Genomic DNA, 16841 nt, shown 5'->3' on the forward strand with positions numbered 1-16841 from the left:
ATCTGGAGAGCGGCGCTCATATCTTTTTCAGTAAAAGAAGGCATTCTGAATTGATTGGCGTTAGTTTGAAATTAATTGGAATTAAATTGGTAGAGTTGTGACTGTTTAAAGTATATATAAATTGGGTGGCTGGGTTAAAAGTGAGGTGGCCGGTCTGTGGGGGTGGCCAGTCTTTGGGTGACGGACGTTAGGTGTCAAAGTCTGAGTAACAGAAACAGTTTCCAAGCTGTCCGTCTTCGCTTTACTTATTAATTATTCAATTCAATTGTATCCCTCAATCTTAAAACAGCTCGAAAGGGGTTCACCGTATTCTCCTTTGAAGCTACCGACGGCCCGAGCTCTTTTCCCCAGCTTCCATCTTGTTAGCTAACAAATCCACCAATAATGCTCTTTACTGGGCATCATCAAGCCACGCTGCTCCAGGTAGGTTACGCCACAAAACCCTTTTCAAGGCTGAGTTGAATGATCGCATGTGGCTTCATTAAGTCAATGTCTCCTTCTCATGAGACTTTTCCCTCTCTCTTATTGTGTTTGAGTATCAACTGATAGATTCTTTGTTCTTTCATTATCTTAATTCCTATCTTACAGGCCTCATTATTGTGTCTTTTAGAACCCCATCGTTGATTCCCAATCGTTGGTCTCTAGTGAACCCCCGCTCTAAAATCCAACCACCAAGTACGGTATACGCTTGTTCCAGGGGCTGCATAGTGCAAAGTGTCCTTAGACCTCAGCCTTGCCTCCACCAACTCGGCTCATTCCATTCAACTTCCCGAGCTCTTTTTTTCCGTGACCCGAACTTGGGAAAAAGGAGTGAGTCCGTCCTGCGCAGGTGTCGAGTTCTGTCTTGCCTGCGGTTTCCATCCTTGTTCTTATTTCGTCTTTTGGTCCATTGGAGCTACCTGCGTCCATCTTTACGCTGCTATGAAGGTCTCTTTCTCTTTGGCTGCGCTGCTGGCAGCAAGCCTGTCGCAGGCTCAGTATCTCATCAGTGAACTTAGTTTTGGTCATGCTGGAAGGTTTGTTCTACCTTGTTGTACTTTTGTGGTACTGCACTGTCCAGGGATGTTGCTAACCCGTGCTGCGTCTACAGGATAAGCCCACCCGAAGCTCGTGGACAGATCCCCAACTTTGCTGTCCAAGGCAACCCCAACACGCCCGAGGTTCTCTCAAACCGAATCATCTTGACACCTCTTGCTCCTGGTAATCAACGAGGTGCCGTATGGGGCCAGCAGCCTTTACTTCGAAACCAATGGATCGCCGACGTCGACTTCCGAGCCAACGGACCTGATCGTGGCCGTGGTAACCTCAACATCTGGCTTGTTCGCAACGGTCCTGCTACGATCGGCTCTGGAAGCATTTACACTGTCGGAAAGTTCGACGGTTTGGCTCTGGTTATTGATACTTCTGGCGGTTCCAGTGGTATGGTTCGAGGGTTCTTGAACGATGGAAACACCGATTATTCGAGGCAAAGCAATGTCGATGAGCTCTCATTCGGCCACTGCCCTTACAACTACCGCAACCTCGGCCGACCTTCGCAGGTCAAGCTTCGACAGACCGCCAGGACATTCCGTGTTGAGTTGGATGGTAACCTGTGCTTCGAGTCAGACAAGTTCAGCATTCCCACAGGCTATCAGTTTGGTGTCACTGCTGCTACCCCTGATAATCCTGATTCTTTTGAGGTCTTCAAGATGGTTGTCATGGCTGATAACAGCGACAGTGGTCCTGTGCGTGACCCTCCTAAGCAGAACCAAAATCAGGGCCAGAATCAGAACCAGAACCAGCGTGTTCCACCCGTCAGGGACACCTCCAACAGTAACAACAAGCGAAACGATGGCGAGTACGCAGATGAAGATCCTGATATCTTCCAGACTTCCAAAGCTCAGTTCATGGATCTGCACAATCGCCTTCAAAACACCAACCACCAGCTCGCCTCCCTGCAGCGCACCTCCTCACGCCACCAGCAGCAGGATGAGAAACGCCACGAGGACTTGACCGCCCTGATCGGCCAGCTCCGTGCTGATATGAGAAAGCTCGACGATATCACTGCTCTGCACAGCCGTGTCATGGAGCTCGAGAAGGATATTCAGGGTCTCCGAAAGGAACTCAACCGCAAGCTGCAGTCAACCGAGCGTACCTTCAAGGACACCCTCTCTGACCACCATAACTCTTTGTCAGAGACTGTCATGGCCAAGACTCCTGGCCACCGCTTCCTTATCTTCGTCTTCCTTGGCACACAGGGTCTTCTCGTTGCGGCTTATGTGGTTTACAAGAAACGGCGCTCATCCATGCCTAAGAAGTATCTGTAGACTCATGAAAAAGGACTAAAAAGAGGGGGAGTATGGATTCAAGGGAGAACTTGTGTTTGGATAGTGAGGTCTGACTTCACGCCTTGTTCCTTGGTATTGCTGTGCTTCGTAAATTAGATGCATGAGCCGTGTGTACACGAGAGAGTTTTTATGTTGGCAAAAGAAATGAGCATGATGATTAAAAAAAAAATCATAAATCAATATTGCAAATCTGAAAGACTATGTATCCAAGACTCATTCTCATTACCTGGACCAGTTACTCAATGTCATTAGACCACTCCCGGACCACCCATAAACATCCACGCATTCAAACACTAAACATTTCAGACTCGCTTGCCTTGCTCGCCGACAGTTTCATAGCCAAATGCAAGCATTCATAGCGTCATTAAATCTTCTCAAAGCTGCCGTTGATCACATCCAGCATCTCGTCACCCTTGGGGGCAGCAGAGGTCAAGTTCTCATAGCCACCGGGTGTGACGAGGATGTCATCTTCGATGCGAACACCACCAACTGGGTAGTATGTCTCGAGGAGGTCTTTGTTAATGAACTTGGCATGTGACGGGTTGTTCAGGAAGTATCCCTCAATAAAAGGACGGCAGAAGTAGCTTCGATAAATTAGCCCAAAGACCTCAATCTTGAAGAAATTATAGTACTTACATTCCTGGCTCGATTGTCACAATCATGTTGGGCTGAAGAGACTGTCTTGGCTTTGTAGGTGGAGAAGACGAAGCCATACGATGCATTGCCACCAGAGCCGTGGCAGTTACCATCTCACGCTTACCACCCTCGACGTGGAAGTTATCTCTCATCAGGAGACGCTCATAGCCAGTGACATCGTGGACCTCAAGACCAACGTGATGACCGAGACCGTGGGGGAAGAAAGCAGCGACGGTTCCCGCCTTTTGGATCTCCTCAAAGTTGCCTTTCAGAAGACCCAACTTGCGCAAGCCCTGGAGAGCTACGTCACTGGCATGGAGCTGAAGTTCGTAGTAGACAGTGCCGGGTCGAACACGTGCTATGCACTCTTCCTGCATGCGCTGCACAATAGAGTAGATCGCGGAGGCCTCCTTAGAAAAGGAACCACTGACAGGAAGAGTACGGGTGATGTCGCTGGCGTAACATTGGTACTCACAGCCAGCGTCGACAACGATCAGTTGCTTGCCCTCGAGAGGCTGGTTGTTGGCTCCGTAGTGTAGAATCGAAGCATTGACACCAGCGCCAGCAATAATAGGATATGCCTGGGCGTGAGCACCACGCGAAGTACAAGCGGCAAGAAGAACTGCCTCGACGTCTTGCTCATTGCGCATAGTAAGGAGACGCTCAGCCACGGCACGATGAGCAGCGGCAGAGATACGTGAAGCGCGACGGATGAGTGCAACTTCATATTCCGTCTTAATTACACGGGCCTCATCCATGGCAGGTCGCAGCTTGGAGCAGTTGATCTGGGTCTGTCCTCGAGGTCGATCAGTCAACTTAGGAGCCTGATCAGAATGAAGGACATAGAGAGTCTTCTCAGGACGAAGTTGACCATGAAGAAATTTGGACAATTGAGCGGTGTATCGAACATCATCGACGTCGTATTTACGCATAGACTCTGCTGCGTCAGGAGTTGGGCCGTGATACAAGACCTGTCGCGGCTCGGCGTATGGAATCCAGAGGGTGAGACGATCCATGGCGATTTCGTAAGTAACGGCACAGTCGGGAAAGTCAACGCCAGTCAGGTAATAGAAACTGTGTTGTTATCAGTAGAATTTCTTTCATAGGAACTGGGTAGCATACTATCTGCGTTGCTTGAAAGGAGGCGACTGGTCTGAGTCTTCATAGAGGCGTGTAGGCTCGCCAGGAAGATAGAGGAGTCCATCAGTAACGCCGAGCTCTTTGACGACCTTGCGCGCATGGAGTTTTGCTTCATGGTATGTCAGTACTCGTTTAAATATCGAGAGCATGTGAGACAGAGCTTCTTTGAACATACCGGGATACTTATTACCACTGCTGCTTTTACCGCCGCAGTCATCGTCACTCTTCTTTACCTCAACACATCTATCACAGAGCTCGAGTCAGTGATATGAGCATTATACCAGATAAATGAGAGTATAAGACCCCAGGATCCACTCACAGCGCGTCGAATTCATCCTCAAGCACAAACTCGTAGCTCATCGACCTTCTTTCACGTGCTTGAGGCCTCTGCTCCCCGCAGACGGGCTTCGGCGGCGTTATCGGCGGTGCCATCTGCGTGCACTATAAATCCAGTACAGCCTTGTTGACTCGTACGTAGGATCGAATGAGCGTGTTGAAAAAGGGCCGAGATGGACAAAGAGAGTTGCTCAAGAATATGTGTTGTTTATTGAAAAGAGAGGAAGCTTCAAGTTTCATGTGATAACACATACACTAAAGCTACAGCTACAGTTACAGTTACGGTTGGAGTTACAGTATCCATCCGTAATCAGTCAGCCACAGTCTCCCCGTATCGCTTCCTTGCGGTGCTCATCGGGAGTGGTCACAGCGTATCGCAACCCCCCGATAACGCCCTTATAAGCCTTCTAAGCCCGACTGTACTAATTCATCCATTTCATGACGCAACCAGATCGATAATGAGACGCTTTTAGTCCGCCGTGGAATTGTTGAGGATAGATTAGATTACGGGATGATCCGATCTTGTATCCGCAAATAATTGCTTCAGTGGCTGAAAGATCTCCATCTCCAAGCCAAACACTATGAAATACACATTTAATACTGAGTCAACCACTTTCAATGTTTCATATGCCTTATGGCAAGTCTCATTATGATGGATCTATACTCAAAGCTGAATTCATTGCAGTGCTAACAAGTAGTCTTCTTCTCAATGATCCTTCACCTTTCATTCAGCTTCCCTCCTCTGTTCACATCCACTTCAACTTCAACTTCAACCTCAACCTCAACAGACAATCCAAATGTTTGTCCAAGTGTATACCAGTCCCAGCCGCCGTCTATGTGCTTTGGCCATATCTAAAAACGCGATCATTTCTTTGCCATACTCTTCAACCGTGGTATCCTAGCCCCTTTAACAGTCCAAGCACTCCGTTCCAAATCAAAATCGCTCTTCCCATGAAATAAAAATCAAGATCAAAATCACTAGCCGACGCCTCGCGCGCTTTCCGTCCTCCCGTATCATGAGTGGGTATCAAATGTAGCGACCGTTACATTCCTTGGAATCCTCCTCTTCCAGAGCCAAAGAAGCCTCCCCAATCCGCCTGCATGCCCTGTTCTGTAAACATTTGTTGTATTTGCCTTTCTTGATGCCGTTGTGCGTGCGCTCGTCGGTTTGACATGGCGTGTCCTTGATGAATCGCGTGCGTTTGTGACACTGGTCGCCGTTGTTGCATCATCGGTTGACCGGGCTGCATTCCCATTATGGCTGATGGACTGGCGAACATCGGTTGGTGGCTCGATGCACTCATCATGGGCTGGCCCTGCTGGTGCATCATGTAGGGCGGTGGTTGTCCAAAGATCTGACTTTCCACGTCGTCGAAAGTTCCAGTCAAGAAGAGTTGCATATCTTGATTCTGGTCTCCCATAGTGGTGGGTTGGTCTGTCTTGCCCGGGAATCCCAATTCCATCATAGGTTGGTTTGGATAGGCAAAAGGATCCTCAGACGGGAACATGAGCGAGTCGAGTTTGTTGACAGGGTTGTGCATACCCATTTGCTGTCCTGTGTAGGGGTAGCGTTGAGTACTTGTCGCTGCGCTGCTGGTCGACTCTGGGGTGCTTCGCTGCAAATCGGGAGACATGAAATCACCAAAGTTGGCTGAGAAAGTGTTATCTTGGAAGGCTGCGATGCCTCCTCCAGGCAGATCCATCGTCCCTTGAGACAAGGTTGTAGGATACGAGCTTGATGACATCTGGCTCGCACGAGTGAAATCTGTCGTTCCTATCGAGGACATGCTTGCGGGGATTGGAGTATGATGAGATGAAACAGACGAAGGTCGTCCTGTAGGGGCGGGTCTTTTCTTTGAAGGCGCTTGTCGTATTGTTCCAGCATCCAATTGCTCTGGTAATTGATCAAATAGAGCCTGTTTCAACGATGTCAGTAAAGTACCAGAGTTCGAATATTTAGGCCATACCTTGAGAGCGCTGGTAACTCGTTCGGCCGACATGCTCTTCTCCGCCAGGGCTGCAATCATTTGTCTTCCAGCTCGAGCATCCGCTAGAACTTCGCCAGATCCGGGCTTCTCAGGGTTTTCTGTAGCATAGAACACGAGGGACAGGACGGCAAAGAACTCAGTGTACAACATGAACCAGTACGGTCCACTGAGAACCCGCTGTTTGCGGATTTCCAATCCAATGTGCACAATGTTACGAGAGACACTGATGGCAGCGGCTGCACAAGCATATGATAGCTCGTCCACCTTGTTTCCTTGACTCAAACGAGGAGAGACGTAATGCAAGAATGGTCGATATAGCACAAGTTGGACATGTGCATAGGCAAATCTCAACAAATGACGGATTCTATCACTATGGTTAGTAATGCTCTACGATATCTTCAAATATCTCACTGCTGCACTTACCGAACCGTCTCAATTGGCCCCTCACCGCTTGGGCGCCAGTGCTGGGGTAGCCTTTCAAACCAAGAATGAAGCTCAGCTTCAATTTCCTTGATACGGCCATAACTAATTAGATAGGTGGAGGCGGGTTTGTTGTCTTTTGTAACGCTCTGGCCCAATCCCTTTGTTGGATAGACATATTTCGTGACCTTTGACAAGATTTCCATTAGTTCTGAATGGGCGTTGAACGCTTGAAAAAAAGATGGTGATCCAGGCGGTGGTCGCAAAATTCCGGTGTGTGTGATGAACTCGTCATCAACTTCCAAGGGGAACGGCTGATCGATATCGTCCACGTTAAGGAGGAGAGGAAAGCCAAGTAATGTCGAAACATAGATATCCATTTGTCGAACCACGTAGAATACACGTTTCCGGACTTCCTGCTCAATCGGATCGATTTTTTCGTGCTGCAAATGTCGATGAAGGCCTATTCGGAGTGACGAGCGCAGTGCAATACCAACGAAGGAATAGCAGCTGCTGAGATTCGAGGTGGCTTGGAGGAAAAGAATGATGAATAGAAGAGCTTGTAGCGAAATAAGGTCGCGACAATCGGTTACGTCGTGTAATACCGATCGCGCGGCGTTGTAGTATTTGAGACCCTCCTCTGTCGCATCTTGATAGGGCATGCTTCCTGGGTCGTTGTCGTCGAGATTGTTGTACATACATCCAAGAGACATAACAGAGAATAATAGTCCAAGATATTGCGTTTCGTCCTTCGTTAAATTGTCCAATGGTCGTTCGTAGATCTTGTCCATTTGCTCGTAGAAAGTGGGAACGTGAACGATTCGAACGAGACATGTCGCGCAGCTGAGGGAATAATAGCACAGCTTCCGGGCAACATCCTTTGGAGGGAGCTCAGGGTAGCTTGGAATTGCTGAGAAGGGTGTTCCGACTGAAGATAATGAGGGCGACTCCAGACCAGCCGGTCGTTCGGCACGAGGCAGAAACGGAGCTTTTGAGGACGAACCAAGCATTCCTCGGAAATGATCCTTCATGCGTTTCAAGAACACAGCACCGGAGGAGTTGCCGTGAAATTCCAAACTTCCCTTCTCGTCGATATCAAGTTGGCCAACGGAATCGATCATCGAAGTCAGATGAGCTTCATTTTGCTCAGGTTGGGGTGGTGGAGGAGGCTGTCGAGCCTTCGAGGCTTGGGCACGAGCATTTTCGCGATTGCGGAATTCTTGCTGAATTGCTGGATCAAGATTCGGATCGGCCAGGTCGACATCGGGCATAAATTTGTGAAGTAGAGACTCGGCGCGTTGCAGTCGACTTTCCAGGGCTTCGATGTATTGTGGGGCCGGGTTTCTTCTCCTGTTTGAAGGTTTATCGTATGTGCATTCTGCATGTAACAGTCAGCCGCCGCGTCGTTTTCCAGTATGAGGGTTAAAATGTCTAAGAACAAGCGATTGAGTGATAAATCAGACAGAAGCCGCGTACCATAACTATAGACAGAGCAGTGCGTGCATGGTTGCTTGCCGTCACACTTAATCTTCTTCCGTCGGCATTCATCGCATGCGCGCGTTACTCGTCGTCGCTTCTGAATCGGTTGGGATGACGCGCCGGGTTGTGGGTTGCCGTCTTCGTCAAGTTCGTTGTCGGACTTGATGCTCGCTGATGGCGACGGAGCGTCATCGTGCCAGTCGTGAGCCGACTGGCCAGCGTCGTTGTCACCGACGTCCGGAGGCATATCGAACTTGGTTGAATTAGCAAAGGACCATGGAGTTAACTACTCAACATTGGTGACTTGAGGGGATAAGGCGATCGGGGTATGAAATTTGGAGTGTCTTGGCAAAGGCTAGGGCCCCATCGCCGATTCAACTCGCAGATGGGACAGTTTCCTTGTAAGGACACAGCGCAACGGACAATGTTGATGCGAATGCAAGGTAGAGAAGAGGAGGTGAGTTCGGGGGCACAACGCTGAGGCGCCAAGCAACAACGGGGAGAGCCGACGGGCGGGTGACTGATGTTGCAGGTTTTCACTCACCAGTTAATAGGCCTCTTGGCCACGATGAAAAGGAAATAATGAGCTGGGTATTATTATGAGAGGAAAACGAGAAAGGAAATGTCGTTGTTGTCGCCGCCGCCGTGCGGCAGAACTGGGAATTGATTGAAGCGGACAGTCGAGAAGAGTTGAAGAGAGTCAAAGGGACTACAGAGTGAATGAATTGCAGATGCAGTTGCAGGGTCGCAAGCGTAAGTTGTGAGGCAAGTGGTAGCCCATATCCCAATCGCCCCCAAGACTCACGGCCTAGGCCATCAGCGTTCAAGAGAGTTCAGTTAAAGTTCCCGCGAAGAAAGTGGCAGGGTCAAGAATAGAAATAGAAGAGTAAGGTAGGTAACCAAGACTGAAATGAGTTGGTGATGATGGGGAAAGCGCCCAGGTAGAGAGTCTGAGAGTGCCCTGGTGCTGGTGTTGGGCAATAGACGGGGGATAGCCTGTCGTACCAAGTACCGTTCCGTAGCGTGCTGCACTGCACTGACTTGACTTGACGGAACCTAACTGAACTGAACTGGGTATGGACTGAACCAGAAGGGACTAAACTGTTCCAAGTCAAAGAGAAAGGGATGAGTGAGAGAAAGCCCTGTTGTAGCGGGCGGGTTTCGCGACCGAGGCGGGTACAGATGATTCGGTTTGGTTTGGCTTGAGCAACAACAGGAGAGTAACAAGCCCAGTACAAGCAACAATACTGTCGCAGCTTGCAACAACAGGTAGGTAACCTACGAACGAAACGGGGTGAGCGAACGAGAGAGAGGAGAACGACGAAAGAGGTGGAGATGCAGAGACGGTAACTCGAACGGGCTCTCCAAAAGGACCTGAGTCTGAGCCTGTCCGAGCCTGGGCTGGTCTTTTGGGGCTTTGGATCGGGGTCCTTAGTCGGAGCCAATTACCATGGTACCTGATACCGTATTATCAGCACGGTACAGTCTTGTACCTCGGTCTTTCGCGCTCATGTCTCAATCTAAGGTGACTAGTGAGAGGATGCAGAAACGATAGGTGAGGCCACCTTTGAGGGTAATACTCAGGTCTCCAAAGAGACGGTGGCAGATGCTAAGATTCTACCAAGACCCAGGGCTGGCAAACAAGAGTCGCCAAAGGGATGATGAGACACAAAGGCTGGAAAATTCTAGTGCCAAGCAATACCAAGGCACAAAACATGTCAAGCCAAGAGTTGAAGCCAAGTAAAATCAAACGCCAGTGGATGAATGAGTGGCATGGGCACCTGAGGGAGCAGCCCAGCACGAGACGCGCAATATCATTTCGATGGACTTCCAATGGCCCAAGAATGACTGTCGCTGTGAAACCGCTGCACTCTAAGCGATCAGTATGACAAGGAAGAACGGCAATTGGAGAAATTGCGGACGCGTCAAGAGACTGAAAGCTTGATGTTTTCAATACGACGTAGAGCAAGGGACAATTGAGTTAAGGTTGCGGGTGTAACAGCCGTGAAATAACCCGTACAGTTAGGCCAGCCAAGAAACAGTAAGCAAGAGAGGTTATTCAGCCATTTCAAAATTAAAAATACGAATATTAATTTCAGTCGCGATCAACTCACGATGTCGGGTTCAGGAACCTCATTTTGGTGCATCACATATTGCGGCGTTGCGCAATTCTATCAAGGGGAAATGACCGAGACGGAAGGGTTCAAGGAAAAGACGGCTTCTGAAATGTCACACTGTCCTCTAAAAGTCCTTTTGTTACTGCAGGGGGGATCGGCCTTCAAGTTTACCAGGGCAGGGAGGTGAGGTGACATTGGATCCAGCGTATACCTTAGACAGGTACCAGTTTTTTTGAGTTGCTCACTGTCACTGACTTACAAAAGAACCCCCTCGTCTTGAGATAACTATCTCCATATCTCCATGCCTCATGTGTTGTTTTGTGTTGTGTTGTGGGCTTCCTTGAGGAACCACGCGCACAACGTCAATAGTGACCCATTGCGTCGGTGAATAGTTACAGAAGTCGTCGAAGCTGCTCATCAATACCCAGATTCTCTAGAGACTATCACTTGGCGCATTGCCCAAGTGAGTCAGGTCCATGCCCCCAAATAGACTATCACCTCGTAAAACGCGTCGGTGGCTGGTCTACCGGGGCTTTCCTTCGACAATGCTTCTTCTCATCAAACAAGAAGGAATTGGAAACACGAATAACACATTGCAGTACCAACTCGTGCGCAAATACAGCAGGATCACGGCTATGACGGGACGGCGACCTCTAGAAAAGAGAAGCCATCTCCACTGCCCAGGGCCCTGCAAGTGGACGGATACATCCATCAACCCCAAAGCCGCGCGGCCGCAAAATAAACTCGCAGTCAGTCTCAGGGACAGACCCCCCTTTGCATTTTGGGACCAACGGCCGCTCAGCGCCGTCGTATGCACAAGCACAAACTGTTGCACCGGCGGATTCAAGATGGCCAGCGTCTTTTTTCTTCAATGGATGCGGTTAACTGAAGCATTGAAATGAGACCGATACAACTTTCAGGGACCACGGGCTGTAGACGACCACCACGCCATTGATTACGTTCCGGTACCGTTCCAACGCCTCGAGTCGCGAGTACCGGTACCCAGAAGTAATTTTAAGCACCCGCTAATTGGGGGTCGAAGACACTCACTAACTGGCTAGGGGCAATGGATGAACCGCCCAAAAACGCAAAACGCTCTGGACCAACCTTGTCGTCAGCTAGATCACATCCAATCCAATCCACTCTGACGAGACTTGCATGGCCGAGCCCAGGCAGGCTTGTGAGTGGCTGCACTAGGCAAACCTAAGCCTCAGCGGCATAAACTTGTGGGGATTGATCTTGTTTCCGTGTTATCTGCGTCGATCAAGCCGTGGCAAGAGTCTCTTGAGGAGAGGCCAAGAGGGTCTCGGAATCGCGAGATAAAGCCATTGAAGATGGTGTTGACGACAGGAACCAAACGTCATTGCTGGTATCTTATTTGGGGGTCGATTTACAGCGTTGAAATTTGCGTGTTGATGAATGAAACTCATAGTCAACTCTATTCGCAACAGCAGTAGACCGCTCCAACTTTGTTCATACCTTATTGAGAGTCTAGTCTAATGCACTGGCTGAAGTGTGACCCAGGCTGCAGCAACGTAGACAAGCATAAGATAAACCAAACACTAATAGAGATGCTATAATCTGTATCGTTTGTGAGAACAAGCAGGGTCCAAAATCAAAATGGTCAGATGCAGTGCGAGTGTTGGTTCTGTCTAGTTTCAGTACAAACTGATATTGACTGGATTTAGAAACCACCAATGCATCGGCTCCGGGAGTCACGGAAGCTGACGGACGGGATGATCCCCATTCATGTGGCTTCTGGCCCGCCACGCATGAGAACAAGGCGCCATATGCATGTTGGGTAGTGACCATTATGCAATGTGATTCGAATCCTCTTCATGTACCCGAGAATCGAAATGGGAAGATGATCACGACGACCAGTTGAAGAATCTGTGCGTTAGACATGACATCATCCAACTAAAACGAACTTGATACAGAATGGATGGAGATGGATGTATGGATCCTAACCTCAATCTCCGGCTCTCACCCGGGTTTCCTCCGTGCCCTGACCTGCCTGAGCGCTAGCTCTAAACGGCGCAGCCGAATCAGACAGCGCGCCCTCTCGCGTCTTCGCGGTTCTGATTCACTTCAGCTTCGTGATCTATTGGTGGAAAAGGTGCTGGTGGTTCTCTATCGCTCTACGGACCCATCGCTAAGCTGAAAACGTCGTGATTCTTTGGTCCAAAAATATGCATCTCCTTCGGCCGATAAAGTCGGGTCAGAGCGATGAAAATTATCTGCCGTAGATTTGTGTTGCAACAAGTCTTGGCATTGGTCTTGGCATTCAAGCTTTGTTTTAACCTCTTCTACAAAGTTTCAATCAAACTTGATCAGGCCTTGCTTGAGCCTAATAAACGTCTGTTTTTCCAGAAACATCAACTCTTAGACAAAACCAACCTAACTCAACTATAATTGAATAGAGTTAACATGTCCGGAACTAGCATTACCCTGCCAGTCACGGTATCTGCAGCCATGTTCCAGCACATTGTCTGGATTGTCTGATAATTCAGGGTCTGTTGATCGTCGTAACATTAACTCAATGGCGAAAAAGGCTCGCAGTGTTCGCAACTAGGCAGGTGGTTACTTCCTGCCCGGGCCTGAATGCCACATTCGCTTTGTCCTCGTGGAAGAGCGGAAATGCTGCATTGGGACACCCATCCAAACGCTCAGCTTCAGAATATTGCTGATGTGCCAACATGCATCTGTGCCTCTGCCATGGCAGGAGAAAACTGTACGTACAGTCTCCAGCTGAAAGTTACATAATACGTATTAATTGTCAGGAAAAGTCACAGAACGTCATCACGAAGTCCTGAGTCAAGCCTAAGGCTAGCCTTGCTGTAGTCAGAAAAGCTTCTTTTTGATCGTCAGCAACCAAGAAGTGATGCTGAGTGTCGTGGGAGGCTCGGGACCGGATCGGCTCTCCACTTACCGCCACTAAATCCTCACCTTGGCTCACCGAAATTTACCCATGTTGTCCCGGTCTGGCTGCTCCCTCACCGAGCCTCCCCCACCTTGTCTTACCCCACTGTCGCCTAGTAGCAAGTGATTGTTATCCACCAAACCACACGTCAAGTTACAGATAGCTCTTTGAATCCATCCCTCATTGTTTAATAGGTGTGTCTGGGTGTGTATTAGCTACACACAGCTTCGAAATGTCCGAGTCAAGTCCTCTGACGGCTTTCTTTGGCCAGATGAAAAACTTGGGTGGCATCGTTGTCCAAGGTTCGTTGGCTTCGAGATGCGACTCTAGAATCATGTGCTGACTTGCATCTTTAGAACAACCAAAGCTCGACCTCGATCTCTATATCCAAAATTACGCCGGTCAGTCACTTCAATCCCACTGATGCCATCTCGATGTGCCCGCTGACAGCTCATCTAGGCCGAACAAGAATCGATCGCCTCATCCAAATCGGAAAGTCCTCCGTACCACTTTGTATCGACGCGCTGAAGGCTGCTATCGCCGAGATCAAGAAAGGCTCAGATGTTGCCCTATACGTCGAAGCTTGGGGCTGCATTCGCGTTGCCGCTCCTGACGACCCCGATGCCCAAAAAGATCAAGCATGGATCGATAGAGTCGAGCGCGAGAACAAGATGGAAGCTGCACGGCTCGAAACCCAGCTTAAGCAGTACCGACACAATTTGATCAAAGAGAGCATCCGAGTGCGTGAAAATTCCAAAACTCTGTGAATATAACCTTCTAACTTTATTAGATGGGAAACGAAGATTTGGGTTTGCATTTCGAAAAAACCGGATATTTAGAGGCAGCAGCCGAGGCGTACAACCGCATGCGCCAGGACGTAACCACCACCAAACACATTATCGATTGCGGCATCCACCTCGTGAATGTCTATATCGCTAGACGGGACTGGACCATGGTTCTTAACAATCTGGGTAAGATCGTCGGTGTTCAGAGTGGTGAGGAGGAACGTACATATCAGCCATACACAAAACTTGTCTCTGGTATTGCGCTCCTTGGTCTTAAGCACTACAAGGATGCAGCCAACAACTTCCTCCAAGTTGACTTCACCCTACCGCCTGCGCAATACAACCACATCGCTAGCCCAAACGACATTGCCGTTTACGGAGGTCTCCTTGCCCTGGCCACTATGGATAGACAGGAGCTTCAAACTCGAGTCTTGGACAACCAGTCGTTCCGTTCGTTCCTAGAACACGAGTCGCACGTTCGCAAGGCCATCAGTCTTTTTGTCAATGGCAGATACTCAAACTGCCTCGCTATTCTCGAGTCCATTCGAAACGACTGTCTCCTGGACATCTACCTACAGCGCCACGTCTCATCGCTCTACTCACAGATCCGAAGAAAATGCATTGTCCAGTACTTCATACCATTCTCGTGTGTCACCCTCGAGAGCTTGAACCAAGCATTTGCGCAAGACGGAGAGTCAGTCGAGATGGAGCTCGTATCTATGATTCGCGAGGGAATACTCAAGGCCCGTCTAGATATCAAGGAACAGGTGGGCAACTCTTTCTTTTACCATCTAGGCCACTTACTGATTCTCTATAGTTGCTCATTGCAGACCAACCCAACCCGAGACTTGAGATGCAGAAGCAGGCACTTGAGGTCGCTACCCAGTACGAGGAGGAAGCCAAGGAGAGACTCCGTCGCATCAGCCTCATTGCCGCTGGTCTTGAGGTTGCAGGAAGGGCAAAAGGACCTGGCCTTGGTGGTCGTGGAATAGATGAACAGTGGTACGGTGAGAGCAAGGCACCGGGACAGCCAGGCGCCGTCGAGGCCTAGAAATTTCGGTGCACAATGGTAAAAAATTGTCCACCTGGGCCCTTTTCGACTGACCGACGAGGAAGCTGGGCGAGCTGGGTATCACAATCTGGACCAATGGACTGCATATAGCATTACGGCCTAGGCGTTAGGAATTCCTGATCATGGTTATCCACTTACGGGTATGGAACTACACTGCGGCAGATTAGATGAGGCGTCAGGAGCATACTTCGAAATAAATCATTCCGCCTAACGTTGTTCTTGTGCATATTTTTCAATGATTCTTGTTCAAGGGGGGTATCATTATTAAGTTCGAGCCCTTGCCTCCAGCTACATACTATTCTTCAGCCCATCAACTGTCGCAAGTCTGTGGGCGGCCATCGAACTTGCGCAAAAGTCAGGCAGCGTTTGATGCTCTGAAGATATTTGCGCGTAACCTCATCTCCCATTACATGGCCCTTCTCTCCATCGTGTAGCTTCTCACGAGCGCTACGCTCGTGGATGCCTACCATGGTAACACCGATGGGCCACGCTGCCTTGCCGATACTCAGTCGTAGATATCCGTCATTGGCGTCCACGTAACGACGCTCCTGGAGAGCTTGAACGATTTCCGTAACAGGCTTAAGAATGTCGTCGTCGAGTTCGCCTTGCTCAAACTTGCGGAATAGCTGTAAGGTGTTAGTACTTATCTCATCTCCGTCGAATAAGGATGACTCACTGGTTTCATGTTCTCTCGAGTCTGTACCATAGCATTGTATGCTGTTTTGCTGGCACTCGTATCCCGCTTCTCAGCCTCCATAGCTCGCTCGTACTCTGTAAGAACCATCGTAAAATAGCTTGCCAGTTGTCGAAATAGCCACTTCCTGCCTTCCTTGTCTTTCGGTAGCTCAGTGGTCACCTTCATATCCTTCTCATCCACGAGTTCTAACGTTGTCGGTATAGGGCCCTTGGTCATGACTGTCGTCAACTTGCGATATCGCCTCAATTTCGCAGAGTGATTCTCTCCGAACAAGACAGCCGGTTCACCCAGCCCCCTCAACTTTTCAACGAGCTCCTCCTCTGGTATATCCTCGCTAGCATGGACACCATCCTCAACGTCTTCGCTCTTCTCCTTGACCAGCTCTGGCAAACCAAGTCGCTTCCTTCGGGCGCGTTCCTCTTCAGCTTCTTGCTCTTCGCGCCTTTTGCGCATATCCTCGGCGAGTTTGCGACGCTTCTCCTCGCGGGCAGCGTTCTCGGCGGCGGCATCTTCCTCTCGTTTGCGCTTGGCGGCTGCTTTGGCTTCGCGCTCGGCCTCGAGGGCTTTTTGTTCAGCAAGGTATGCTTCTTTTCTTTGCGCTTCGATTTCTGAGCGTTTCAAGTATTTCTTTTCCTCGCTGCCGGAGCTCTTCTTGCTCTTTGAGAGCTCTTTGTTCATAAGCGCCGCGAAATCCATGGTGCAGATTGGACAGCGTTTTTATCGACGTGTTGGTGTTTCCTATGGGAGCGTTGATCCAATATTCGAATTGGCCTATGCTTTGTGTTGGGAGATTGCCAAGATTGTGCCGCTCGGTGCTCAAAAATTTGTTGTCGCAGTCTGTAAGTGGTAAGAGTTTACAAATTGTTGTTGATGGCGCGCGAAGTCATGATGGTTTAAGCGGATATAGATCGGTTAATTTGGATA

At 49.4% G+C, this 16841-nt stretch overlaps 7 protein-coding genes across 16 annotated transcripts; 3 read left to right on the forward strand and 4 right to left on the reverse strand.

Annotated features, from left to right (window-relative positions):
• Positions 1-485: 485 nt before the first annotated feature.
• FOIG_08884 (uncharacterized protein) lies at positions 486-2601 on the forward strand. Its single transcript, XM_031209018.1, has 2 exons — positions 486-1016; positions 1091-2601. Exons 1-2 carry the CDS (start codon positions 922-924, stop codon positions 2304-2306), a joined length of 1311 nt encoding a protein of 436 aa, XP_031061055.1. The 5' UTR covers positions 486-921; the 3' UTR covers positions 2307-2601.
• Positions 2460-4731, reverse strand: FOIG_08885 (uncharacterized protein). 2 transcript variants are annotated; one of them, XM_031209019.1, is made up of 5 exons: positions 4423-4731; positions 4279-4346; positions 4086-4212; positions 2964-4037; positions 2460-2911 (listed from the first exon to the last, which is right to left on the reverse strand). In XM_031209019.1, exons 1-5 carry the CDS (start codon positions 4533-4535, stop codon positions 2692-2694), a joined length of 1602 nt encoding a protein of 533 aa, XP_031061056.1. In that variant the 5' UTR covers positions 4536-4731; the 3' UTR covers positions 2460-2691. The 2 variants fall into 2 exon arrangements, with proteins under 2 accessions (XP_031061056.1, XP_031061057.1); XM_031209020.1 differs by having other exon boundaries at positions 4279-4731.
• A 270-nt stretch (positions 4732-5001) lies between these two features.
• On the reverse strand, positions 5002-9987 carry FOIG_08886 (uncharacterized protein). Of its 7 annotated transcripts, XM_031209023.1 has the most exons (5): positions 8871-9987; positions 8324-8579; positions 6851-8225; positions 6407-6791; positions 5002-6355 (listed from the first exon to the last, which is right to left on the reverse strand). In XM_031209023.1, the coding sequence occupies exons 2-5, from the start codon at positions 8571-8573 to the stop codon at positions 5483-5485; spliced, it is 2883 nt and encodes a 960-aa protein (XP_031061060.1). In that variant the 5' UTR covers positions 8574-8579; positions 8871-9987; the 3' UTR covers positions 5002-5482. The 7 variants fall into 7 exon arrangements, with proteins under 7 accessions (XP_031061060.1, XP_031061063.1, XP_031061061.1 ...); XM_031209026.1 differs by lacking the exon at positions 8324-8579; XM_031209024.1 differs by having other exon boundaries at positions 8324-9561.
• A 544-nt stretch (positions 9988-10531) lies between these two features.
• On the reverse strand, positions 10532-12361 carry FOIG_08887 (uncharacterized protein). Its single transcript, XM_031209028.1, has one exon. It carries the CDS (start codon positions 12253-12255, stop codon positions 11935-11937), a length of 321 nt encoding a protein of 106 aa, XP_031061065.1. The 5' UTR covers positions 12256-12361; the 3' UTR covers positions 10532-11934.
• Positions 10701-12074, forward strand: FOIG_08888 (uncharacterized protein). Its single transcript, XM_031209029.1, has 2 exons — positions 10701-11451; positions 11505-12074. The coding sequence occupies exon 1, from the start codon at positions 10920-10922 to the stop codon at positions 11343-11345; it is 426 nt and encodes a 141-aa protein (XP_031061066.1). The 5' UTR covers positions 10701-10919; the 3' UTR covers positions 11346-11451; positions 11505-12074.
• A 626-nt stretch (positions 12362-12987) lies between the features above and the next one.
• FOIG_08889 (uncharacterized protein) lies at positions 12988-15805 on the forward strand. 3 transcript variants are annotated; one of them, XM_031209031.1, is made up of 7 exons: positions 12988-13174; positions 13230-13557; positions 13635-13665; positions 13720-13764; positions 13823-14103; positions 14154-14915; positions 14966-15472. In XM_031209031.1, exons 3-7 carry the CDS (start codon positions 13635-13637, stop codon positions 15197-15199), a joined length of 1353 nt encoding a protein of 450 aa, XP_031061068.1. In that variant the 5' UTR covers positions 12988-13174; positions 13230-13557; the 3' UTR covers positions 15200-15472. The 3 variants fall into 3 exon arrangements, with proteins under 3 accessions (XP_031061068.1, XP_031061067.1, XP_031061069.1); XM_031209030.1 differs by having other exon boundaries at positions 13230-13665; positions 14966-15805; XM_031209032.1 differs by having other exon boundaries at positions 13230-13665; positions 13720-14103.
• On the reverse strand, positions 15409-16798 carry FOIG_08890 (uncharacterized protein). Its single transcript, XM_031209033.1, has 2 exons — positions 15897-16798; positions 15409-15846 (listed from the first exon to the last, which is right to left on the reverse strand). The coding sequence occupies exons 1-2, from the start codon at positions 16611-16613 to the stop codon at positions 15523-15525; spliced, it is 1041 nt and encodes a 346-aa protein (XP_031061070.1). The 5' UTR covers positions 16614-16798; the 3' UTR covers positions 15409-15522.
• Positions 16799-16841: the final 43 nt, after the last annotated feature.

This window comes from Fusarium odoratissimum (genome assembly GCF_000260195.1).
Source record: "Fusarium odoratissimum NRRL 54006 unplaced genomic scaffold supercont1.14, whole genome shotgun sequence".
Lineage (NCBI taxonomy): Eukaryota > Fungi > Ascomycota > Sordariomycetes > Hypocreales > Nectriaceae > Fusarium > Fusarium odoratissimum.

What these genes read in the sequence shown, in the direction of transcription:
- FOIG_08889 (XM_031209030.1), top strand. Translation starts at nt 13,596, where the DNA reads ATGTCCGAGTCAAGTCCTCTGACGGCTTTCTTTGGCCAGATGAAAAAC. An exon ending in GGGTGGCATCGTTGTCCAAG is followed by an intron (nt 13,666 to 13,719) that starts GTTCGTTGGCTT and finishes TTGCATCTTTAG; the next exon opens with AACAACCAAAGCTCGACCTC. An exon ending in TGATCAAAGAGAGCATCCGA is followed by an intron (nt 14,104 to 14,153) that starts GTGCGTGAAAAT and finishes TAACTTTATTAG; the next exon opens with ATGGGAAACGAAGATTTGGG.
- FOIG_08886 (XM_031209022.1), bottom strand. Translation starts at nt 8,573, where the DNA reads ATGCCTCCGGACGTCGGTGACAACGACGCTGGCCAGTCGGCTCACGAC. An exon ending in CTGCTCTGTCTATAGTTATG is followed by an intron (nt 8,226 to 8,323) that starts GTACGCGGCTTC and finishes TGTTACATGCAG; the next exon opens with AATGCACATACGATAAACCT. An exon ending in GGGCCAATTGAGACGGTTCG is followed by an intron (nt 6,792 to 6,850) that starts GTAAGTGCAGCA and finishes CCATAGTGATAG; the next exon opens with AATCCGTCATTTGTTGAGAT.
- FOIG_08888 (XM_031209029.1), top strand. Translation starts at nt 10,920, where the DNA reads ATGCCCCCAAATAGACTATCACCTCGTAAAACGCGTCGGTGGCTGGTC.
- FOIG_08890 (XM_031209033.1), bottom strand. Translation starts at nt 16,613, where the DNA reads ATGGATTTCGCGGCGCTTATGAACAAAGAGCTCTCAAAGAGCAAGAAG. An exon ending in CTCGAGAGAACATGAAACCA is followed by an intron (nt 15,847 to 15,896) that starts GTGAGTCATCCT and finishes AACACCTTACAG; the next exon opens with CTATTCCGCAAGTTTGAGCA.
- FOIG_08884 (XM_031209018.1), top strand. Translation starts at nt 922, where the DNA reads ATGAAGGTCTCTTTCTCTTTGGCTGCGCTGCTGGCAGCAAGCCTGTCG. An exon ending in AGTTTTGGTCATGCTGGAAG is followed by an intron (nt 1,017 to 1,090) that starts GTTTGTTCTACC and finishes CTGCGTCTACAG; the next exon opens with GATAAGCCCACCCGAAGCTC.
- FOIG_08887 (XM_031209028.1), bottom strand. Translation starts at nt 12,255, where the DNA reads ATGGTCACTACCCAACATGCATATGGCGCCTTGTTCTCATGCGTGGCG.
- FOIG_08885 (XM_031209019.1), bottom strand. Translation starts at nt 4,535, where the DNA reads ATGGCACCGCCGATAACGCCGCCGAAGCCCGTCTGCGGGGAGCAGAGG. An exon ending in CCTTTCAAGCAACGCAGATA is followed by an intron (nt 4,038 to 4,085) that starts GTATGCTACCCA and finishes ATAACAACACAG; the next exon opens with TTTCTATTACCTGACTGGCG. An exon ending in GTGACAATCGAGCCAGGAAT is followed by an intron (nt 2,912 to 2,963) that starts GTAAGTACTATA and finishes AATTTATCGAAG; the next exon opens with CTACTTCTGCCGTCCTTTTA.